General features: G+C 44.7%; 1 protein-coding gene across 1 annotated transcript in view; it reads left to right on the top strand.

Moving 5' to 3' along the window:
• LOC116522581 (corticotropin-releasing factor receptor 2) overlaps positions 1–19518 on the top strand; it is a 122501-nt gene that overhangs the window by 60006 nt on the left and 42977 nt on the right. The window contains exon 4 of the mRNA XM_032237559.1: positions 15044–15150. Within this exon, the coding sequence (XP_032093450.1) occupies positions 15044–15150 (107 nt within the window). The remainder of the gene's footprint in view (positions 1–15043; positions 15151–19518) is intronic.

The following is a 19518-nucleotide window of genomic DNA, read 5'->3' as shown; positions in this document are numbered from 1 at the left end:
AGTCTTTAGAGAATACTTTGAAGTTCGTTGAGATCTGACCTTCCCTAAAAATAACCACCGTTCTTACTTGGAACAGCCTGCTGCATCATTAATTGGGCGAATTAAATTAATATTTAACTCATTGCTGGATCTTTAATTAGTCATCACATTAAAAAAAAAAGATGTCACTTTGGAAAAAATGCAGAGAAGAGCAACTAGAATGGCTGCAGGAATTCTCTATGGCTTAGTCTGAAAAAAAGAAGGACTAGGGGAGACATGATAAGCAGTATTCCAGTATTTGAGGAGCTACCACAAAGAAGAGGAGGTCAACTTATTTTCAAAAGTGCCACAGAGCAATATAAGAAACAATGGATGGAAAGTAATCAAGGAGAGAAGCAATCTGGAATTAAGGAGAAACTCCCTAACAGAGAGAACAATTAACCGGTGGAACAGCTTGCCACCAGAAGTTGTGGGAGTTTCATCACTGGAGGTTTTTAAGAAGAGACTTTTTCTTTAAAACTAGGATATGTTAAGTATATTGATATGGAAGCATAAATACCATCAACATAGATTGGAGTTTGCTCAGAAGCGGAAATACACCAATGAGAGGAAGAGTGGGAAACAGAAGAGAGAAAGAAGATGGGAAGAGAGGGATAGGAGAGAGGGTAAGGGGGGAAGATGAGGAGGATAAGGAGGAGTGGAATGTAGAGGGTGAAGAAGGAGAAAGGAAGGGGAAGTAGAGTAGGATAGGATGATGGAGGGAAGAAAGGAGGTAGGAGGGAGGTAGAAGAAAGAGGTGTATGGAGTGCAGAAGAGCTAATAATGGGTTTTTATCTTTTTGGGCGTTGATGATAAGAGGAACTGATGTAATTACTATTTAATAATTTAATACAATGGGATACTGGCTATGTAATAGTATACATGTGACTGTATGTTATGAAAATGGAAAATAAAAAAGTATATTTAAAAAAAAAAAAAGAGACTTCTCTTTAACCTAAATAAAAGAGGTTTTATCGGGACATGGAGTCGGCTTCGTGCTTTTAGGAAGCCTAGAGCAGAACAGTAGGTGTCAAACTCGAAACCCCGGAGCCAGCCCGCAGGGTCCTTAGATCTGGACCTCAGGGCCGCCGTGAAAACAGTGAAGGACTGGCATGCAGTGCCTCTGACAGCGAAAACTGAGCTCATGAGGACTGCGAGTGGCACCCCCGATTCCATTTTTGCTGGCAGAGGGTTGCAGGAGACCATCGAAGCCAAAAATGGAGCTCAGGAGCCCGTTTTTGCTGACACAGTGCTCCAGCCACCACAGGCTCCCCCGACACAAGTGACACGCCCACCCAGCCCACGCCCACCCTTGCCACGCCCACCCTTGCCACGCCCACCCCAGCCCCCTGCGGTCGAACACGACCCTGACGCAGCCCTCAATGAAATCAAGTTCGACAACTCCTGTCCAACTGCATACATCTTCAGCTCGCCCAATAACTTCAACCGAATTATTTACTTACTAAGACATTTTTATCCTGCCTTTCTTAACTTATAAGTGCAGGTAGTCCTCAATTTACAGCAGTTCGTTTAGTGACTGTTCAAAGTTACAACGGCACTGGGGGGAAAAATGACATGGCTGTTTTCCCACTCGGGACTGTTGCAACATTCCCACGGTCACATGACCAACGAACGGATGTTTGGCAAAGTGGCTCATATTTATAACCACTGCTGTGTCCCGAGGTCATGTGACCTGTGGCCTTTTCACAAACAAAAGTCCACGGGGAAGACGGATTCAGTTTACAACCTTGTTACTAAATCAACAACTGCAGTGGTTCACATGACACACACACAGCTGGAACACAGCTATGGTGATAAATGCGAGTCAGTTGCCAAGTATCTGGATTTTGGTCACGTGGACCAAGGGGACGGTGCAAGGGCTGTTCAGATGAAAAACATTCATAAGTTGCTCCACTTTTTCGCTCCACTTTTAGCTCCACTTTTTCAGGCTCGGTTTGTTCCTACTGACTTCATCATTTATTGATCTCTTCGATAGACCGATCAACTCATAGGGGTTGATGCCTGACCACTATGAGGAACTTGGATTGGGAGGATCATTAAGTGTTTGTGTGTCTGTATGTGTGTGTCTGTGTGTCTGTTACCTGCATTCATATAATAGAATCACTGCAGTTTTTAAATTAGTCACACGGTTGCTAAGTGAATCTGGCTTCCCCAATGACTTCGCTTGTCTGAAGGTCGCAAAAGGGCCCTGGACATAACCCCTGGACACTGCAACCGTCATAAGTACGAGTCAGCTCCTTCCAACCCTGATATCCTATTCCATCCCATCCCATAATATTATATCAATCAATCAGGGTAGACCTGGAAGGGACCTTGGGGGCCTTCTAGTCCAACTCCGGGATCACGCAGGAGACTCTATACCTGTGGTGGAGAACCTATGGTACGCCATCACCCAGCTCAGCTTCACCGCGCATGCACGGACACCTTCTGCCAGCCAGCTGGTTTTGGGATCTCTGCTGCACATGCGGGAGACGTGCATATATGCATGGGGAGGTCATGGGTGTTGTGTGTGCAAGCACGGGTGATTGTGCACATATGTGTGTGGGGGGGGGAGAGAGTGCATGGGGTGAGGTGCCTCCCCTCACCCCAAAAAGGGGCGCGGGGGGGTTGCGTGGAGGAGTCACATGCATGCAGGGAGGAGCCTAGGGGGGTCATGCATGCATGTGCAGGGATCGATGTGCACTGCATTATGGGTATGGGTGATTTCGGCACGCAAGGAGAAAAAGCTTAGCCATCAGGAGTGGACAGCAAATGGCTGTCCATTCCTCTCCAGCAAAGTCCCGGCCAACAGTCTTTTGAGAGATTTCACAACTACAGACCTTTATCAGGCTTGGAGAGATGCCAGGCCGATATCTTCCAAACGCCACGCTGTAGCAGCAATTAATTGGCAAAAAGTCAGGAACAGAGCTTCACTTTAATGAATTGAACTAATGGTCTCCTGCAAGCTCCACTCCCCTTTCGCTCCTCGTTATCCCTTATGGGAGGGGCCATTCACCTTCCATCTGTGCCTTTACTCCCAAGTTGACCCTTGATCCTTAGCTGTTCCCTTCTCCTGGCAGCTCTGCGCAAGCGCACACTGGGAACAGGCTCCAGCTGTTCTTCTGCCTCACTGAGGTCTGACTCTGAAGGCAGCTGATAACTGTCAGACGACTCTGGCCCCCTCTCTGCCTCCGACACAGAGCCCTCATCAGAGCCTTCCCCAGACTCCAGGACTGGCCCATCTTCCTCCCCAACCTCCTCACTATCCAAATCTGCTGCCAGATCCGATGGCCACTGGTGGGCCACAACACCTCTGGTGTTGAAGGTCTGTCTGATAAATCAACAACCTGAATAAATGTGAACCTGGAAGGCAGATTTCCAAGAGTGGGGGGGGGAATTGTGTGGTTTTTCAAGCGCACATGAGGTTGAACCAATTCTTAAATGGCTTTGGTTGCATTGTGAGTGTTGTTAAACTCTGAGTGGATCCTTTTTAAAACCCCTCAACCCTGGAGTGTTGAATGTTCTCTTTGGCTAGACAGTCCTTAAAATACTGGAAATTTTTCCAAAAGTTCTCGATTTCAAAGGTACTCACAATTTCATTTGTTCGGGTGGGGGTGTGTGTTTTTTTCTCTCTCTGAGTTTGCTAAAAGAGCTTGATAAATATCAAACATGGAATATTCCCTGAGTGTTTTAGAGTTCAGGTCTTGGGAAGCAGATGCGTTTATAACCAAACATTTGTCGGAAATCTTATCTTTGTTTAAAGCTCAGGTTTTTCTGTCTTTAGAATGACCTTTTATTGCGGTTTATTAGTTGTTAATCTTAAGAGGTGGCATACATCGCGTGAACTGCCTTTTTTCCCCCCTGAATTTTTAAAAACAGTATTTATTCCCATCCATCTTTTGAATTTGGGTACATAAAATTGAATGACTAAAGACAGAAATAAATCGTTTCTGGCTTGTTTTGATGGGAGGAATATTCTCTGTTAACATTCCAACTCTCTGTAACAAAAACATCCAGAGATATGATTATGCAAATAGATTGTTACTATTATTATCCAACTGCTGGCAGATACTCATTTTTCCTGGTGTAAATTGTGCTTTATAACATATTAGGATCAAAAGGCTTCAAAGGATACAGTGACACAGATGCAACTTCGGTGTACTGCAATTTTAAAATAGCCATGCAAAATTCAGTGAGTTACTCTTGAGGAACAATTCTGGTTGATGCGTCCAATAAATCATTAAAGGAATCAACCCATGGGCCCTCCCTTGAGGCACAAATAACCAGACTCAAATTATCATACTTTGGACACATGATGTGTGAGGACCCAACTCTCTGGAGAAGACCTTGACGCTAGGATAGATGGAAAGAAAGAGAAGACGGGGGCAACCAGTAGCAGAGTAGATGGACTCAATTATGGTTGTGAGTGCTAAAGAATGGAGGCCTTTGAACAATGGTGCTGAAGAAGACTCCTGCATTGAGTCCCTTGGACTGCAAGGTGATCAAACTGGTCAGTCCTAGAGAAGATCAACTCTGACTGCTCTTTAGAAGGCCAGATCCAGAAGATGAAACTCAAATCCTTTGGCCACCTAATGAGAAGGAAGAAGGACTCACTGGAGAAGAGCCTCATGCTGGGAGCGATGGAGGGCAAAAGAAGAAGGGGACGGCAGAGAATGTGGTGGCTGGATGGAGTCACCGAAGCAGTCGGCGTGAGCTTAAATGGACTCCAGAGGGTGGTAGAGGACAGAAAGGCCTGGAGGAACGTTGTCCATGGGTCGTGATGGGTCTGACTTCGCAACTAACAACAACAATGGTTGTGATGTTGGTGGCATTCTTGGAAGATCAGAACAGCAATAGTAGGCCACGTGTTATAGCCAAGGTCTTCCTATGTGTTCACTAGAGTCATTACCAACTTTACGGCTAATATTCATTCAATGTAAAGACTTAGCACACTGAGGAAGATTACAATGGTGAAAAAGATGGAAGGAAAAAGAAGAGATAACCAATAAAAAGTAGATGGACTTACATAGGTTACAATGAATATTGTGGGCTCCCCTAGAACACCTGAATGATCAGGTTGGGGACAGGTGATGCAGTAGAAGATTGGTGTATCTGGTCATTAATGTGGACACTTTAATCATTCGTGGTTCATCACCATAATCCTGATGAACTCTGTTATGGAAGTGATGGAAGGACCACTGGAAAAGCTGAAGGACTAGCTAGGAAAAATTCTCCTGGGGAAGATCTATCCACGTGGTCACTAAAAGTCAACATTGACCAGATCAATCAATCAATCAATTGCCCAATTCCCTTAAAAAATCAATAATTGTGGAAAACTTGGAAGGAAGGACCTAGCATCAAGGAAGATAGCCTAAGCTATAATGTGAGGGGGACACCAATGGAAGACCTGAAGGACCAGGTTAGGGAAAGATCTTTGTGGAGAAGGTCTATCTATCTGAACACAAAGATTTGACACCAAATTGATGGCAGATAATCAATCAATAGAAGCACAAAGCTGCTCCTTTGAGAATGGGGCAGCCCTTGAAGAGCATTTGGAGACTTCAGCTTGTCGAGAATGCAGCCGCGCGAGCGATTGTGGGTGCACCTCGGTACACCCACGTTACACCTATCCTCCGCGAGCTGCACTGGCTGCCTATTGGTCTTCGGATACGCTTCAAGGCGCTAGTCGTCACTTATAAAGCCCTTCATGGTATTGGACCTGGGTACTTGAGAGACCGCCTGCTGCCAATTACCTCCAATAGACCGATTAGATCCCACAGATTAGGCCTCCTCAGAATTCCATCCACTGGCCAATGCCGATTGGCGACCACCCGGAGGAGAGCCTTCTCTGTGGCTGCTCCGGCCCTCTGGAACGAGCTCCCCGTGGAGATTCGAACCCTCGCCACCCTCCAGGCCTTCCGCAAAGCCCTTAAAACCTGGCTGTTCCGACAGGCCTGGGGCTAATGAGCTTTTGTCCCCCTCGAATGGTATGGTTGTTGTGTGTTTTTTAAATTGTGGTATTGTTTTGTTCGTGTTTTTTTTTTCTTTTCCTTATTTGTACCCTCCCCCTTGACTTGGGTTGTGAGCTGCTCTGAGTCCCCTTCGGGGAAAAGGGCGGCATAGAAATATAATAAATTCAATTCAATTCAATTCAAGTGCACAGTGAAAGAAATGTGGAAGGAAAGAAAAGAGGACAACCAGCAGCAAAGTGGATGGACTCGAGAAGAGCCGAGGTGGCGCAGTGGTTAGAGTGCAGTACTGCAGGCCACTTCACCTGACTGCTATCTGCAGTTCAGTGGTTCAAATCTCACTGGCTCAAGATTGACTCAGCCTTCCATCCTTCCGAGGTGGGTGAAATGAGGACCCAGACTGTGGGGGCAATATGCTGACTCTGTAAAACCACTTAGAGAGGGCTGAAAGCCCTATGAAGCGGTATATAAGTCTAACTGCTACTGCTATTGCTATGATGGTGCTGGGTGGCCCATTGGAAAACCTGAAGGATCAGGTTGGGGACAGATCGTTCAAGAGAAGGTCTACCCATGTGGCTGCTGAGAGTCATCACCAACTTGATGGCACACAGTCATTCAGCATGAAGACTTAACTATCTGAAGAAGATCGTGATGCTGGAAGGAAAGAGAAGAAGACAACCAGGTACAAGATGGAGTGACTCAGTTGCCATGGTGATAGAGACAGTGTGGGAAGAGCTGAAAGACTCAATTAGGTACATCAATCGTCTTGGAGAAAGTTTGCTTCCAAAACTCAGGAATTGCAAATCCTGAATGAAAAACTCTTGGTTTGAACACAGGCTCAAAAAGATGAAAATAAAAGCCCAGTCAAAAGTGAATGTAGTCATCTGGTTTCTTTCACTCAAGACACAAATGACTAAACTTATTTGGACACATGATCCATCTCTGGACAGAGCTATGATGCTGGGAAAGATGGAAGGAAGCAAAGAAAAGAATGGCTAGTAGCAAGATGGATGGACTCAGATGCAGTGGCAATGGGAACACCGTCAGAAGAACTGAAAGACGCAATTAGGCACAGATCATCATGGAGAAATTCTGCCTATGCTGAGTGCTCCATTCCTCTGCTCACAACAGAATCCCTTATGGCGCTAGGCTCGAAATTTTGGGTTTGGACAATCTGGAACTACGCCACCTGTGGTCTGTACACAAAATTGTCTGCTACAACATCCTACCTGTCAAGTGAATACTTCAGCTTCAACCGCAATAATACGCGGGCAAACAATAGATACAAACTCAAGGTTAACCGCTCCAAACTCGATTGCAGAAAATACGACTTCAGCAACAGAGTGGTCAATGCCTGGAATGCTCTACCTGGCTCCATTGTTACATCCTCAAACCCCCCACAGCTTCAACCTCAAACTGTCCACCATGGACCTCACCCCATTCCTAAGAGGTCCGTAAAGGGGGTGTGCATAAGCGCACCAGCGTGCCTATCGTCCCCATTTATTTGTATTCATTTCCTTTGTTCATGTTCATGTTTATACCTATGCCTGCTATCTTGTACATGTTTGACAAACAAACAAACAAACAAACATTGACTTCACAGAATAGTCAACCAATGGAAAGAACCAGTTTCCTTGAAAAATTCATTACAGGTCAATCCTTGACTTACAACCACAATTAAGGGAGGTATTTGTTTAAGTGAGTTTTGCTCTGTTTTACAACCTTTCTTGCCACAGTTGTTAAGTGAATCACCAAAGAGCCAAGGTGGCGCAGTGGTTAAATGCAGCACTGCAGGCTACTGCTAGATCAGCAGGTCAGCGGTTCAAATCTCACCGGCTCAGGGTTGACTCAGCCTTCCATCCTTCCGAGGTGGGTAAAATGAGGACCCAGATTGTTGGGGGCAATATGCTGACTCTCTGTAAACCGCTTAGAGAGGCCTGAAAGGCCTATGAAGCGGTATATAAGTCTACTGCTATTGCTATTGTTAAGTAAGTCACACGTTTGTTAAGTGAAGCTGTCTTCCCCATTGACTTTGCTTGTCGGAAGGTCACAAAAGGGGATTACGTGACCTCAGGACGCTGCAGCCATCATAAATATGAATCGGTTGCTGAGCGTCCGAATTTTGATCATATGACCACGGGGACACTGTAATGGTCGTAACTGTGAAAAATGATCCTGTCGTTTTTTTACTGCTGTTGTAACTTCAAACAGTTGCTAAACGAACTGTTGTAAGTCAAGGACTACCTGTATATTTGGAAATATGGACTAGAACAGGGGTCGGCAACCTGTGGCTCTGGGGCCGCATGTTGTTCTTTCATCCCTCTACTGCGGCTCCTTGCCGCTGGTCGGCGCCACAATTTTGAGAGGAGCTTTCGGCAGAGGAAAAAGGACGCCACGCTAGGAGGAGACTCTATGGTGGGGAAACCGGACTTCTAGTCACAGTCGAAAAAGGCTGCCACGCTAGGAGGAAACTCTATGGTGGGGAAACTGGACTTCTAGTCGGCAGAGGAAAAAGGACGCCACGCTAGGAGGAAACCCTATGGTGGGGAAACCGGACTTCTAGTCGGCAGAGGAAGAAGGACACCACGCTAGGAGGAAACTCTATGGTGGGGAAACCGGACTTCTAGTCGGCAGAGGAAAAAGGCTGCCATGCTAGGAGGAAACTATGGTGGGGAAAACGGACTTCTAGTCGGCAGAGGAAAAAGGACGCCACGCTAGGAGGAGACTCTATGGTGGGGAAACCGGACTTCTAGTTGGCAGAGGAAAAAGGACGCCACGCTAGGAGGAAACACTATGGTGGGGAAACCGGACTTCTAGTCGGCAGAGGAAAAAGGACACCACGCTAGGAGGAAACTCTATGGTGGGGAAACCAAACTTCTAGTCGGCAGAGGAAAAAGGACACCACACTAGGAGGAAACTCTATGGTGTGGAAACCGGACTTCTAGTCGGCAGAGGAAAAAGGACGCCACGCTAGAAGGAAACTCTATGGTGGGGAAACCGGACTTCTAGTCGGCAGAGGAAAATGGACACCACACTAGGAGGAAACTCTATGGTGGGGAAACCAAACTTCTAGTCGGCAGAGGAAAAAGGACACCACACTAGGAGGAAACTCTATGGTGTGGAAACTGGACTTCTAATCGGCAGAGGAAAAAGGCTGCCACGCTAGGAGGAGACTCTATGGTGAGGGGACTGGACTTCCAGTCAGATCCAGAATTGAAGTGGGGGCTTCCAGTTAGGATCTTTGTGGTTCTTTGCATGTTGCCGAACCCTGGACAAGAAGAAGCAAGATGGACTCACTTACATGGTGACGGGGACATATTCGGAAGAGCTGAAGGACCAGACTGGAGACAGATCATTACGCAGAAAAAATTATCTATGAAGTCTCGAAGAGTCAGAAACAATTTGATAACACATCATCTTGGTGGCCTTGCACGGATGGCCCTTTACCTACAGCCATTTATTTAACCACTGTTTGAAGTTACAACGGCATTCGAAAAAGTGACTCGGAGCAGATCCTCACACTTAGGATCATCAACGCTTTCGCACATGATCAGAATTCGGCTAGTGTTGCAGCACCCCAGAATGACAGGATTGCCATGTGCAACCGTCCCAACCAGAATTACAGGGGGAGTCAGATTCACGTTATGATTGCGTGATTCACTTAACAGCGGTCGTGATTCACTTAACAACTGCGGCAAAAAAAATTCAAAATTGGCGGTGATTCACTCAACAACTGCACTGCGGTGGGAATTCTGGTTCCAGTTGTGATTGTATGCCACCTTTGTAGCTGCAGCACAATCCTAAGAAAAGGCACACTTGGCGTGGGAAGAGCAGATAATTGCTACGTGCTTGCCTCAAATATTCCAAAGTACCTTTTCGCCTTTGAAGTGAAATGTTACCCAGCTCTCATAAATATCCAGTAATGGGGTAATAATTCATCAGCTGAACATCTGCTTGTTGACTGGGCTTGAAGGTGCCAGAGTCACCATTATAACCTGGGTGGAGGGGGGGGGGCTTCCACGCAGATGGCTCATTTCACAATATGCATTAATGGAGCTGGAATCACACGTCCCACTTAAATCGCTCATGGGCAGGATTAGCATCTGGTGCAGAGATGAAAACCCCATTCAGCAATGGGAGTGGAGGGGCTACTGCTAGTGCAGTGATGGCTAACCATTTCCTGAGTGAAGACCCAATGCATACCTGAACCCCCCAAAATGCAATGCGTGCACGGCCCACATTCGCCCTGCACATGCACGCACCCCCCGCATGTGCCCCGCCCCATGTGCATGCATATGCAGCCCATGCACATGCCCTACCCCCCACATGTTTATGTGGCTCCCTGAATGCACTTACCACACATGTGCGTGTGCACACCCACATGTGCTCCGCCTCCTGCACATGCTAGGCAGAGACCCGATGACCAGCTGGCTGGCAGGAGGTGCAAGCACATGCACAGTAGAGCTGAACTAGGGTGCCAGCTCATGTGCCCACAGAGAGGGCTTTGCGTGTCACAGGTTTGCCATCACAGTGCTAGTCGCCAAATGGCTTGGGGACTTGTGGGGAGAAGGAGCGGTGTCAGCCTGCTCCCTTCCAGGTAGAAATGTCAGAAGGTGGAAGAAAGAGAGATTCACACATACATACACACCACTCATTCAACACAAAATCGTAAAAGCTTACAAATTTGAAATTTGGCACGTATGTTCCTCTTGGTTTCTAGGTGTTCACTAAGAAATGATTTTTCGAAATACCCATCAGATCATTCTTATACAGTAATTAACATGCTCTGATTCTAAGAACTTAGACATTCTACTCACCCTCCCCACCTGAAAAGAACTCTGTTCAAACCGCCAGTTACCTTATATTAACATACTCTGATGCTAAGGCGTTAGACATTCTACTCCCCCTCCCCACCTGAAAAGAACTCTATTCCAACTGCCAGTTGCTTCACGTTCCGTTACCTCAGTTCAAACTGGCAGACATTCCGCTCCTTCACTCAGGAGCAGCCTGGGGCTCCTTACAGTAATAAATGTCGATACCTCACCAAAATGTCTATGCCTTCCATCTATGGAACTGCTTCCAGCCTCAAGGTGGCGGGTACAATATTCTCTTAGGTGTTTCAATCACCGACCACGACTGAGCCAACAGATTGAACCAGAGAGAACCAGATTTCCCCTGCATTGCCCAATCACATAGTTTCATCGCGAAGCATGGGTATCCAGTTATTTATGAATATGGGTGACTTGTCAGCCCCCCATCTATAATGGCTCCCAACTCCAGTGGGTCATTTTTTACATTCCAGAAGGAAAACTAGGAATGCCCAGAAGAAAAACTTTGAAATTGTCAAGAAGGAGAAAGGCTGGATAGCAGCCAATAGGAATCTTCCTTGTTGGAAAGTCCTGCTTTCTCCCCATCACTTCCAGGCAGATCATCAGAGTGTTACTCAGGATCAGGGCAAACTGAGTTAAAATCCATGAAGAACAGTTGCAGGAACTGAGTATCTCTAGTTTAATGAAAAGAAGGACTAGAGATGACATGATAGCAGTCTTCCAATATCTCAGGGGCTGCCACAAAGAAGAAAGAGTCAAGCTGTTCTCCAAGGCACTGCTTATTTTACTTGAAGGCAGAACAAGAAATTAATCAAGGAGAAAAGAAGAGAAGCAACCGAAAACTAAAAAGAAATTTCCTGACAGTTAATCAGTGGAACGATTTGCCTCCAGAAGTTGTGAATGCTCCGTCAATGGAGCGTTTTAAAGAAGAGATGGACAGAAATGGTAGAGGGTTTCCTGCTTGAGCAGGGGGTTGGACTAGAAGATCTCCAAAGTCCCATACAACTCTGTCATTCTGTTCTGTTCCTTTGTTTCATGGTATGTGTGTAAGACATACCATGGCTTGGGAAACTGGGCAAAGAGACACAGCCAAGGAAATGGCCACATATGTCAGAGTTTGTTGCAGCAATCACATCCAGAAAGCACGCCCAGGTAACTAATTCAGCAGGATTCATTAACTTCTCTTTATAATATAACACATGAAGTAAGTATACAATACTAAAAGCTGTTTCTTCCAACGTGGCAGAGAGTACAAGCAAACACAGAGGAGAGAACAGTTTCAGTTTCAGTTGATTTGATTTGATTTGGTTTGGTTTGATTTGATTTATTGCATTTCTATTCCGCCCTATTCCCAGAGGGACTCAGGGCGGCTCACAAACCAAGTAAGGGGGGGGGGAATACAAACAGGAGGAAAAAGACAATGGACAAACAACTACAGCAATTTAAAAACACTCAACAACCACACAATTCGAGCGGGGGCGGGGAACTTGTCAGCCCCAGGCCTGTCGGAACAACCAGGTTTTAAGGGCTTTGCGGAAAGCCTGAAGGATGGTGAGGGTCCAAATCTCCACGGGAGCTCGTTCCAGAGGGCCGGAGCAGCCACAGAAAAGGCCCTCCTCCGGGTGGTAGCCAATCGGCATTGGCCAGTGGATGGAATTCGGAGGAGGCCTAATCTGTGGGATCTAATAGGTCTGTTGGAGGTAATTGGCAGTTCAGAGCAGCAGACCAGTTTAGAGCTCAGCACAGACTCAGAATTACAGAGCTAAGCCACGCCCAGGCTCCTTGCTGTCTCCTTGTTGCTCTCACAGCAAATACTGTTTCAGCTTCCAAACAGTCCCCATTGGCTGACATAGTTGCTATGCCTATTCATTGGCTGACCTTGTTGCCGTGTCTTCCAGGTCATGAACTCTTATGCACTAACAAGAGAGGAAAAAGCATAATCCAAGTGGGAGGGAGAAGAGGCTTGCAAAACACCCTCCCTAGTTTCTTCGGTGGGAGATAGTAGGGAGGGAGAGTTATACTTTCAGTCTTGCAAGATTAATGTCAGCTCTACAAGGTAGACCAGACAGATGAACTAGTTCTACTTTATTGTAAAACAACATTGACAGAGCCTTGGAAGTCTGGAAGTACAATTCCATAATCCCCCTTTAGCCTCTCAGAGAAATTAGGGAAGGTTTTTCCTGAGCCTCTTCCCTACCCATTGCGCAGTTGTGGATTATGCTGTCTTTTATCACACTGTTCCTCTGGGGGCGTTTCTATTTCCAAAATCTTTCTCGCCTGTCATTGCGATCTTGATCTGCAGTTCTGTGTCGACTTGTTCCATAAATATTACATTACCATCTCTGTGGATAGCCGCTGTTGTCTTATTTTATCTTATACTTATTTTAATGTTACATAGATATCTGCGTTATCCCAAGATAGAATCCTTCTGAGTGGGCTGCATTTGCACTCCTAAATGATTCATAGCCTCGGGAGCTTCAGAAGCAGTTCAGGGGACTGAGAAGTAACAGGCACTCAAAGGAAGTAGGAATATTACGAAGTTCCAGTTAATGCTGGCTGGGGAATTCTGGGAGTTGAAATCCACATATCTTAGCGCTATGAAGTTTGGGGGGGGGGAAATTCAATCGGAATAGAGCTGGAAGGAACCTTCAAGATCTTCTAGTCCAACCCCTGCTCAAACAGGAGACCCTATACAATTTGGCAGTCCAGTCTCTTCTTAAAAACCTCCTGCATCCACAACTTCTGAAGGCAAGTTTTTCCACCACTGGTTAATTGTCCACCGGCTGGCTGGTTAGGCAGATGAAAAATATATGGATGAGAGAAATAGATGAGAGAAGGGGGACAAATGGATGAGAGAGAGAGAGAGAGAGAGAGAGGCAGGCAGGCAGGCAGGCAGGCAGGCAGGCAGGCAGGCAGGCAGGCAGATGAAAAATATATGGATGGGAGAAATAGATGAGAGAAGGGGGACAAATAGATGAGAGAGAGAGAGAGAGAGGCAGGCAGGCAGATGAAAAATATATGGATGGGAGAAATAGAAGAGAGAAGGGGGACAAATGGATGAGAGAGAGGGGGAGTAGGCAGGCAGGCAGATGAAAAATATATGGATGGGAGAAATAGATAATAATAGCAATAACAGTAGACTTATATACCGCTTCATAGGCCTTTCAGGCCTCTCTAAGCGGTTTACAGAGTCAGCATATTGCCCCCAACAACAATCCGGGTCCTCATTTTACCCACCTCGGAAGGATGGAAGGCTGAGTCAACCCTGAGCCGGTGAGATTTGAACCGCTGAACTGCTGATCTAGCAGTCAGCCTGCAGTGCTGCATTTAACCACTGCGCCACCTTGGCTCTTGAGATGGCAGGCAGATGAAAAATATATGGATGGGAGAAATAGATGAGAGAAGGGGGACGAATGAATGAGAGAGAGAGAGGCAGGCAGGCGGGCAGGCAGATGAAAGATATATGGATGATAGAAACAGATGAGAGAAGGAGGACAAATGGATGAATAGAGATAGGTAGATAGGGAGGTAGATGGACAGACAGACAGTTGAACAACAGCTGTCCAATCTCTTCTTAAAAATCTCCAAAACACTGGTTGGAGTACCCACAACTTCTGGAGACAAGTTAAAAAAAGACTTTTTTTTCCAAACCAGGGTCATAATAGGGACTCTAATGGACTAGATTCCTCCTCAAATATCTGGAGGTTATGTCCCATTTGAGTGTATCTGGCCCTGATCAGCTCTGGCTTCATTTGGTAAGTTGCTCCTGAGTAGCCTTGCCATTATCACTTGCCTCTTAGCCGAGCTGAGCATTCCTGTGTCATTTCACCTCATGGCTTCCATTATTCAAGAAATGACACATTCAAGGAAGGTTAAGGAAGGTTCTATCCAGGTCAGGATTCTCTTATTCTTTGTTGGATCCTGGCTAGATACAGAAGCCTTATGTGACTGTTGGTGATACATCTCCTGGTCTTCTTCTTCTACATGTGAAGGAGCTTCTTGAGATCAAGCAGGATCCAGGTCTTAAGTCTCCAGGTTCTTCTTGATCCAACCCGCCAATGGTCTCCATCCGTCCACCTCACACATGTAGACCAACCTCCTTATGAGCTTCACACTTCTTCTTGGCCCCTAGTTCTGCCCATCTCATGTCCCCAGTAAGAATAATTGCTGTTGACCAACCTTTCATTTTATGGGAGGTCTCATCTTTCCCTTTCTTTCCTGCCCCAGACCAAGCCTGCTCTTCATTACAAGGTGGCCATGATTATCAACTACCTGGGGCACTGCATCTCCATTGGAGCTCTTATCGTGGCCTTCTTATTGTTCCTCTGCTTGCGGTGAGTAATCTCTTTTTCATCCAGCTTTGTCAAGGACCACTGAGCAGGAATCATTGGAGGTGATAGAAAACAGCCAAATGAAATGAGGGCTGCAGATAGCAGTAGAAGGATGTTCCTCTCCCCAGAGATAGAGATGGATGGGTAGAAAGATGAATGGACAAGAATGGATTGGTAGAGGGATGGAAGTGTGGATGGGTGGGCAGAAGGATGGACAGACATGGGTGGATGGATAGAGGGATTGGATAGATGGATAGACAGGAATGAAAGAATGAATAGAGAGATGGATGGATGGATGGATGGATGGATGGATGGATGGATGGACAGGCAGAAGGATGGACAGACAAGGATGGAGAGATGGATAGAGGGATTGGATAGATAGACAGATAGTAATGAAGGAATTGATAGATTGATAGATAGATGGAGGGATTGATAGACAGACAGGAATGGAGGGATGGATGAATTAGCAGAAAGATGGGATGAATAGAGGTTAGGAGGGATGGATGGATGGGCAGATAGAGAGAGGGATGGCTGGATCGATGGATGGATGGATACCTGGGTCCTACAAGGCATTAATGGATTGGATTCTCCTGCAGACAGTTGGGTATAGAGGTTGGGCTTGTCCTGTCAGTAGTTTTTGGTATGCGTGGATTGAAAATGAATTTTAATTAAAAATGTTTTAGACCCAAAACATACATTGCATTATTTTGTAAATTGTATTTTTATTTTCATGCACCTTCAGAATCACTGCTTTATGAGATCAGTGGTTTTATCAATTGTTTAAATGAATACATCAAATAAATAAATAAATATCCTCAGGTTAATGGCTTGATTGGCTTCCATGCCCAAGGCAGAACTAGAACTCACTGACTTCTAGTGATTGCCCCGAAGTCATTCAGCTGGCTTTCGTGCCTAAAATGGGACTGGAACTCACATTCTTATAGTTTTTTGCCTGGTGCCTTAATCTTCCTTCCTTTCCTCCCTCTCTCCTGCCTTCCTTCCTTCCTTTTCTTCCTCTCTCTTCCTCTCTCCTATCCTTTCCTCCCTCCCTCCCTTCCTTTCCTCCCTCCCTCCCTCCCTTCCCTGGAAGGAACACCCTGTGCCAAAATTCAGAGAAAAATCTTATTTTAGGCACTGGGAGAATGAAACTCGATCATCCAATATCTTCCAAATAAAACATTAATTAAGGTAGCATCCGTCCTTTACCTGTCCTCTTGCTGAAAACCACAAAAATGGAACAACCACCTTGCAGGGGAAGCCACCATAGCTTTGGCTCCATTCCCATTCTCAGGGAGAGGAAGTTTTTGACATCTGGACATTTCTCCCTTTCTATTTTGATTGTTTGGGTATTTTTAAAGATTTGCAGCCACTGCAAATGGTGATGTATGATTTTTCTTTTCCTGTTTTTGTGGGTGAAACTGAATTGAAGTGCTAGTTTTTTCCACCTTTGGCCACCTAAGAACCAGGTGGTGAACTCGGAGCAAGTCAGTTAAACATATTCCTGTCCTTAAAGTCACATTTTTCTCTTGGGATGAGCGGTTCAACCATGCAATCAAGCACTTTCATGTAGCCAAGACAGAAAACAGAATTACAGTAATAATCCGAGCCTGTTTGCAGAGGTTTGTTTTAGAAAAGGGGAAAAATAATAAACAAGAACTTGGGCCCTACTTGCTATTTTTGCTACTGAGTTTGCCTGGAAATCGCTTTAGAGTGACCCAAGTCACACATAGGATATTGACAAACCATGTTGACCATAGTTAAACAGTTGTCAGCCCTGAATGAATAAAAGCAAAATTAGTCAATGGTCATATCTGTAATTAATGTTAATGTTGAATAAAAAAATGTGCTGGGCGGTTTAATGTGACCAGGAGCAGAATTCAATAACAACATTAGCAACTTCTCTAAAGCAAAAAAAAATTCCAGGGAATTTTAGTGGCTAAAATGTATTTGAAGAGCAGAGAAAAATATTTCTCAGGCAAGATCTCTCAGGTGAGAGAGAGAGAGAGAGATGCTACATATCTAAAGCAGAACTAATTTAAAAACCCCAAAAGTTAAATCTTGGGAAGAAACGTGGGGTTATTTTCTGCTTTTATTAATGATTTTTAAATATATTTTTATCCCTTTTTATTGCTTTAATACAATAGCTCAAAACAGTGCTAAAAATTACTGACAACCCTAATACTCGTTTCTTCTCCTTAGTTTCACAACAACCCTTCAAGCTAGGCTGGACTGATCCAATGAGAGAGATAGAAAGAGAGAGAATGACTGATTCAGCCGGCTTTCATCCTAAAGCGGGACTAGAACTCACCATCTCCTGGTGATTGGCCCAAAGTCATCCAGATAGTTTTCATGTCTAAAGAGGGACTAGAACTCACCATCTCCTGGTGACTGGTTCGAAATCATCGATAGCCTTCATGCCTAAGGTGGAGCTAGAACTCACCATCTCCTGGTATTGGCCAAAGGTCACCCAGCCATCTTTCATGGTTAAGACAGGGCTAGAACTCCCAGTCTCCTGTTTTCTAGCCTGGTGCCTTCCACCAGTAGACCAAATATTTCCTGTTTATAAAAGAGCATGCATTGTAATCCTTCCTACCTCTGTCTCTTTAGTGGTGGTGGTGGTGGGGACTAGAATGCCTTTTTAAAAATGCATCATTCATTTTCCAGCTTGGCAGTTTCATTTTTCCACTCTTTAAAAAGAAAAAAATAGATGTGCCTTTTCAAAATCAAAACCTGATCATTTTCTTTTATTCTGGAGTTAATATGATTGTATCAGTCATGAGCTTCATAGCTGTAAGCTTAAAAGCAGATGCTTCACAGTTGTGAGATCAATGAATATTTATCAGGTGGGGCATAATAACTAAATAAGCATCAACACAGTCAAGGTTTTAGAGATGATTCTGATCAAGGATGCATAATTTTTCTCATCCAGGAGCAGAGTTGAGCCCTTGGGCTGTTAAGAAACTTAACATTTCTTGCAAACAAAGAAAGACAATAATCGTTTATTTTAAATTCTGCCTTTGGAAGAAGTGGTGCACTTTTTCTATTATTATTATTATTATTATTATTATTATTATTATTATACAATTGTATCACAGCGGCCAGTTGTTTCACCGGATTTGGCATTGGTTACTAGTCGGGCCCCACCCAGGGGCCTAGGACGTCGTAACGTATTTTCGTAATATGCGTGCAGATCCAAGCAGTGCGGCTTTTTGCATTTGACTGATGTTGATTTTGTCAATTTTTAACTGTTTTAAATGTAATTCCAGTGCTTTTGGAATAGCACCCAGTGTGCCAATTACCACTGGAATTATCACTGCTGGTTTGTGCCATAGTCGTTGAATTTCGATTTTTAAGTCCTGGTATCTTGCGATTTTTTCATGTTCCTTCTCGGCGACCCTGCTATCACCTGGTATTGCGATGTCTATGATTGTGACCTTATTTTTCTCAACCAGTGTGATGTCTGGTGTATTATGCGCGAGTATTTTGTCGGTTTGTATACGGAAATCCCACAAGATCTTGACCATCTGATTTTCGGTGATTTTTTCAGGCTGATGTTCCCACCAGTTTGTTGCTGTTTTAATATTATAATTTTTGCACAAATTCCAATGGATCATTTGTGCTACTGAATTGTGCCGCAATTTATAATCAGTCTGCGCGATTTTTTTACAGCAGCTGAGTATGTGATCAACAGTTTCATCAGCTTCTTTGCAAAGTCTGCATTTGGCATCATCAGAGGATTTTTCGATTTTGGCCTTAATGGCATTTGTGCGGATAGCTTGTTCTTGCGCAGCAAGGATTAGTGACTCTGTTTCTTTCTTTAATGTACCTGTTGTTAACCATAACCAAGTTTGTTCACTGTCCACTTTATCTTTTATTTTTTCCAGAAATTGGCCATGCAGTGCTTTGTTCTGCCAACTCTCCATTCTTGATTTTATCACATCTTTTCTGTATTCTTGTTTCGTCTGTTGGGCCTTCAGTAGATTTTTGTTCTTTACTTCGATTAATAGATGTTCTTGACTTTCTTTTAAATAATCAGCCAATCCATGTTTTTCTTCTTCAACTGTTTGCTTCACTTGTAATAATCCTCTGCCACCTGATTTTCGGGGCAGGTACAGTCTATCAGTATCACCACGTGGATGTAAACTGTAGTGCATTGTCATTAGTTTCCTGGTTTTTCGGTCCAAAAGGTCCAAATCAGCTTGTGTCCAGTTAACTATACCAGCTGTGTATCTTATAACTGGTATTGCCCATGTATTTATGGCCTTGATTGTATTTCCACCATTCAATTTAGATTTTAAATTTTTCCTAACTCTGTTGGTATACTCTCGCCTGACAATAGTTTTTACTTCTCCATGCTTGATGTTATCCAAC

This window comes from Thamnophis elegans, chromosome Z, assembly GCF_009769535.1.
Source record: "Thamnophis elegans isolate rThaEle1 chromosome Z, rThaEle1.pri, whole genome shotgun sequence".
Classification (NCBI taxonomy): domain Eukaryota; kingdom Metazoa; phylum Chordata; class Lepidosauria; order Squamata; family Colubridae; genus Thamnophis; species Thamnophis elegans.
This window is presented reverse-complemented; position numbering and strand designations above follow the sequence as displayed.